This window comes from Gorilla gorilla, chromosome 10 (assembly GCF_029281585.2).
Source record: "Gorilla gorilla gorilla isolate KB3781 chromosome 10, NHGRI_mGorGor1-v2.1_pri, whole genome shotgun sequence".
NCBI lineage: Eukaryota > Metazoa > Chordata > Mammalia > Primates > Hominidae > Gorilla > Gorilla gorilla.
In genome coordinates, this window is record NC_073234.2 from 26229842 (window position 1) to 26236252 (window position 6411).

The 6411-nt window shown below is 31.5% G+C and overlaps 1 protein-coding gene across 1 annotated transcript; it reads right to left on the reverse strand.

Annotated features, from left to right (window-relative positions):
- Positions 1-421: 421 nt before the first annotated feature.
- Positions 422-4139, reverse strand: TAS2R10 (taste 2 receptor member 10). Its single transcript, XM_004052721.4, has one exon. The coding sequence runs from the start codon at positions 4007-4009 to the stop codon at positions 3086-3088; it is 924 nt and encodes a 307-aa protein (XP_004052769.2). The 5' UTR covers positions 4010-4139; the 3' UTR covers positions 422-3085.
- Between the last annotated feature and the right edge of the window lie 2272 nt (positions 4140-6411).

Consider the following 6411-nt stretch of genomic DNA (forward strand, 5'->3'; position numbering starts at 1 on the left):
AAGAATTTGTTATAATAGCCTTTCACTCATGTATATTTGGGGCTAGAAGTTAAATTCTATATAGCCTAAATCATTACAAACTGAAAAGTTTAGCTTAAAGAAGTTGATACTGGAAGTGATCCCAGTCAGCCTTTACAAAGTCAAACTCTTTCTGGCAGACGTCACTGTAAACCTGACCTCAAAGAATTCCCACAGATAATATTCTAATAAAACTGAGTTCAAAATAAAATCATAAAACATGTGAGGACCAAACCAATATAATTGAAAGTTAGTACAAACAACAAAGTTAGTAATCAGAGCTACAAAGGCAGCAGATATCAGAATTAGAGCTTCTGCAGTCTGTGCAAATGCTAGGGAAGGTTCTTTCTCTTTCCCTTGTTTCTCAAAGCAAGTATGACTAAACAGATATTTTTTCACATGCCTCATCTTTTATTTAATTATATTTTTCATATGACATAAATTATTGCATAGAAAATTACATAATACTACAAGAAAATAAAAATTATCTATAATCTCAATATCTACAGATAAAGAACCTAGACATCCAGTTTATGTATAAATCTAATCAAAACAGATTTTTTAAGTAACATGCTTATTATCTGTCATCTATCTATGTTGAGATGTATTTTACAACGTATGTAGAAACATGTTAACAATGGTTAGTTGAGTACTGCAAATGTGCATAATCAATTTCTTCTTTATATATTTTTGTGTTTGCTAATTTTAGATGAAACTGTATTTTATAGTACAAAATGGAGCTTTTGATGAAAGGAACAGGTATCAGTAAAAATAAGCTAATATTGGCAAAAATAGCAGAAGAAAACATAAATCAATATGAGATCATGTAAATTACCCACCTATTGCCCCAAACATTACAAACTAGTTACTTACTAAACAGCAAATTAAGAAAAAATCATAACACATATATGGCATAGTGTTAATGTGTAAAGTAGTCACAAAATTGGTAAGAAAAACTATAAGACATGAAAAAATAAGGAGAAAACAAATGAACAATTCCCAAAAAGTATATGCTATTGGTTAATCCTGTAATAATGCTTAACTTCACTAGTAATCAAATATATGTGAAATAAAGATATTTTTGCAATCAAAGTAGTGACATTAAAAATAATAACCTGTTTGATTTTGAGACTGCAACAGGATGGATATTTTTTCACTATTAACATATAGGTTTACTATATCTACAGAGCAATTTATCAATTCTGCAAGGAATTTATCAAGTTTCTCCCCATTGGAATTTTCCTTAAAAATAATTTACATACTACTGTCTCTATATATTAGTCATACTGGACCTTTAGTTTCTGGACTACCCTCTTCTACTCCTTCTTGCTTCAAGGCCTTGACATGATGGTTTCCCACCCCAAATTTCTCCTCGTTTGTCCACCGTACTCCTACACATTATTAAGATATCAAATTAAACCATCTTAACCACAGTGACATCTTGTCCATTCTCATGACCAGGTCAGGTCAGCATCCTATAGTTTTTCTCTCCCAATATCATAAATATAATTGTTTAAGTTAGCTAGCTATTCATTTGTTTTCTATTAGAATATATTATCCATTATATTGGTATGTTGTTCACTACTATATCCTCAATACCTAGCCAAGTTAGCATTCAAATAGTATTCGTATGAATGAATAGTATTCACGCTCTATAATACTCATATTATGTTTATTTCTAACAGTGGAAAACTGAAGACAACTTAAACGTAAATGATATGATAAACACTAAGTATATTATTGTATATTTGCAAGGGGAGTTATTATGTACCCCTTAAAAAGATTATTACAAATAATTTTTGAAAACATGGGAAAATGAATAAATTCTACATAATCAACATAATCTATACAGAGAACATAGTTCTTTATACAATATAATTTCAAATGAGCCAACCTGGTATATTTGGTTGAAATAGGCAGCAGCATTAGGTTTTTTTTTCTGTTATCTCTTAACTATCTGTACATTCTAAACACAATAGTTTAAAAATATAAAAATATTGATTTGGAAACCTGACAAAGAAAATTAATTAAGTCCTTATATTTGGAAATATTCCACTCATTAGGCCATAAGTATGAGATCAAGGCACTTTCGGAAGATGCCAAAATAAGTCACTGAGTTTATAACCTGGGTTGGACATAAAAATTAACTTTAAAACTGAAAATTTGAAACGTTTCTGTGAGTGCAAGTTTGTGTATACGAATGTATGTGTGTGCATGTTCATGTGTGTGTGTGTATGAAGCCCGAAGATAGAACATTTCATATTTCACACAGATTCTATCCTGTGTTCATCTTGTGTCCTTTGATCAGGGACTGTGTTGAATCTTGCAGCCTTTGGATCGATGCTTCTAGAAAAATCTTTACTCAACTTTAATTGGTTCATAACCTGCCTTATCTCAAATCACTGATTTTGAAGAGCATATTTATTTCATCAGTGTTTTGATCCCATATCCCTCAACTAGACCCTTGTTTCCCTAGCTATATTTCACAGAACTACATCTATTCCTCTGACTACTTGCTACACATCATACACCAGTAAAAAAGGATGTTAGATTTTAAAAAATGAAAAGAAAACCTTTAAATAATTAAAATAGCATTCTGTAAAGAAGTACCACCATCTATCCTCACTTCCATGTTCTAAATGTCAAGATTGATCTACTTTTCTTTCTTTCCTTTTTTTCTTTGGGTTTTCTGGGAGAATGGGTGTCCTTGCTTCAGAAAAGTCAGGTAAAGCACAACAAGAAGTTTTATTTTAGAGCTTATTCTCACTGTTATAATCTTTACAGCGAATAGTCTCCAGGCTGATGGCTTTCCTCTAGGAAGTTTGTAGGAAGAAGTTGCAGGGTGGGGAAGCTGACTAAGCCACTGAATTTGCATGTGAGATTAAAATCTCCTCAAAGACTGAGATTCCCTGAAACATAGTCAAAACAGTTATGGAAGATTTCAGTGATCTTTAATGACACAGTTAAAAAGACAATGCAAGAATGCAGATCTTCTGCAATGAAACAGATCTTCAAGGATTTATTCACTGGATTCTTTTCGTGGAACATCCATTTCTTCCCAAGGTGTCTATGTGACTCTGAGATTTTTCCTTTTCTCACAGCACTTCAATTGCTGCAGTACCCTCAAAGAGGCTTGCTTTAGCTTGCTGTTTCCTAGAATTAAGATAAATGAGTGACCCCAGGGATAGATGGCTGTGGTTGTCATTCCAAACATAAGCAGTAGTTTGTTTTCTCGCACAGTAAAACATGATATTTCTATGGCCATGCCTATAAAATACAAGATAAAGAGGATGACGAAAGATATCAAAACTTTCATTGCCTTCACATGAGCTTCTGTGTTGGAGTCTCTCAATCCTGTCACATTCGATTGCATCTGCCTGTTGTGTCTCCAAAGGGAAATGATTAAAAAAACACATGTAATTAGGGATAGTGTAAAGAAGAAAATGACTCCCAGATTTAGCAAAATCTGTTTAATAAAGTATTCACTTTTATACATGTTGAGATCCCAGACTGTGTCATTCTTCATTTTATAATCATTAAGAATCTTCGCAATGTGTGCAAAATTAAGTAACGATGAAATAAGTAAGAATACTATCATGAAGGGAAGAACCATATTTGTTCTGCTCTTCAACCAGAGAAATATGTAGTTGGAAAAATTTGCTATCTTCAGGAAATAGAAGATGCTGAGGCTGGTGGCAAACCACATACTTGATTGATTACCAATTACCCAAAAGTAACTAATATATTCAATTAGGTTACCGGAGGCATATATATCTGGAGAGAATATCTGTATAAATCCATCTGTAATTATTATCCATATCAGAAAAATTCTTGAAATAGCTAAGCCGGTGAGAATAAAGCCAATCGTAGATAACTTATTCTTGGCACAGTCAATGCAGTTTACAAGTCCAATAAATCCATTCCCCAAAACCCCAAATACTAACTCACTAATTACAACAAAAATGAAGATGCCTTCCACTACACGCAGCATATCTGCTAATTCTTAATATTGCTTCTGTTACATCTATCTTAGATTACCTGCTGCAGAATGAGGCATATATTGGCTGCTCGACGGAAGTGTGACTTTCTTCTCTTTCATTATATAAAGACTTGAAATTGCCCCAGTAATGGCTTGAGATGGAATCAGAAATTTCTTAATGAAGACCTTTCCAAATATGTCTACAAAACACAGCTAGTCTAGAGAATGTATGTTCAGACTGAATGCCTATCTATAATTTGTTAAAATGCAAATGAAAGTTTCTGTTTCATGGGTTTTACATGTCCTCCTGAGACTATTTTGCATTTAATAAATTGAATTGTGGAGGAGGAGTGCCAAACATATACCTATAGAATGTAATGCAAAACAGAAACAAAAATTTTGACTTTATCTTTTAAAATATCAAATCATTATTTATGTCATTTATAATCAATTTATATATGTACAGAAAATACTATATAGAAGTGAAAAACAAATTTAGCCACTGTAGATACTTACTCTAAATGATCGATTTAATTTTTAATTAAAATTTAAGCTCAACTCCAGGTATGACAAGTTTCACAAATATATCACAAAACTGTTGCTATTGTTTTATACTTATGGTTATTACACCCTTGAATGCAGAAGATTATGTTGACTACCCTTGACATGAAAGGCTCTTAGGAATAATCTCTTCATTTAACACATTACTGTTTGCTGGCACCCATTCATTTATCCAACAAGTATTTACTGAATGTCTAGATACAACAAGCTCTCTTTCGATCTTTGAGGGAATGTAGTGGTAGACAGAATTTCAAAACTTGTGTGATTTATGGAGTGTATATTCTAATGAGGGAGGTGGGAAACAATTAAGTAAATCAACATACTGATCTAAGAATTAAAAGTGAAATTAAAAGTGAAATCTAACATTTATTGAGCTTTTATTATATTCCTAGCAGTATGTTAAGTATCTTTTTCTCATCTTAATTTCACAAGCCTTCAGTCCTTTAAAAGAGGGGCTATTTTTGTATTTACATTAAATATGAATAAACTAAGCTTTGGAGAAAAGAAGACCTTCTCTCATTTATCCTGGCATGACTACCATAAATAAAATTGCACAATGATTTCAAAATGAAGTTAAATTAAGCATAGGAATAGACTACAAATGATAGCAAAACAAAACAAACCAACCAAAAGCAAGTAGAAAACTTAAATTCTCATGGGCTGCACATACTGAAATTGACAGATAAGAATATGTATAGATAAATTAGCTAATGTATACACTGTTTACAAAAAACAAGATGCAATTTCAGAGAAGAGCAGCAAGAGACTGTTAGAAAGAAATGGGAACATTTGGGGAAAAAACTTCTAGAAATGGAGAATATAATTATATAAAATGTAAATGAACTAAACACTCCAAGTAAAAAATTAATAGTAACAAAGAAGAATTTAAAACTCTGACCATATACTGCTTACAAGAAACACAATTTAAATATAGAAAAGGAAAACTTTAAAGTAAAATTATGGAAAAATAAGCCATGCAAACATCATCCAAAAGAAATCTGGCATAATTATAACAATATTCTATAAAGCAGACTTTAAGGTAAGACGCAGCATTAGACAAGAAATGGGGAGTGTACTTTATAGTGATAAAAATGCTCAAATCTACAGAAAGGTAGGGTAATCCCCAAAATTTATGAACCAAATAATCTACCAAACATTTACAGAAAAGGAAAAATAAGACAAATCTACAATCATAATGAAAGACTGTAAAATACATAACTCAATAACTCATCTTAGAAACACCAAAAATCAATAGATGGAAAATACATGAAAAAACAATTGACAAACTTGTGTTCAACGGTAAAATAATTCATACTCTTTTCAAGTGCACATAGACTATTTTTACCAAGACTGATCATGAATCCGAAAGAATATCTCACAAGTGTTGAATGTTCTCTGAATTCAAAGGAATAAAATGAAGTTCAATAATAAAAAGATAACTAGAGAAAGAAACAATTTACTAAGACAAAAAACCTGTAAATACTCTTGAGTCAAAGAAGAAATAACAAAAATTAGAAAAATATTTTTAAGTAAATAATACAGGTTGTGTATCCCTTATCTGAAATGTGTGAGACCAGAGAGCTTTGGATTTTGGATTTTTTTTTCTTTTTTTTTAAATTTTGGAATATTTGCATCATACTGATTAAGCATCCCGAATTCAAAAATTTGAAATCCAAAATGTGCCAATGAGCATATCCTTTGAGCGTCATGTCAGCGCTCAAAGAGTTTCAGATTTTGGAGCATTTCAAATTTCAGATTTTTGGATTAGGGATACTCAACATGTAATAAAGAAATGACCTATTAAAATTTACATAATCCAATTAAAGCCATTCTTTGAAGGAAATTTGTAGCCT

What these genes read in the sequence shown, in the direction of transcription:
- TAS2R10 (XM_004052721.4), bottom strand. Translation starts at nt 4,009, where the DNA reads ATGCTGCGTGTAGTGGAAGGCATCTTCATTTTTGTTGTAATTAGTGAG.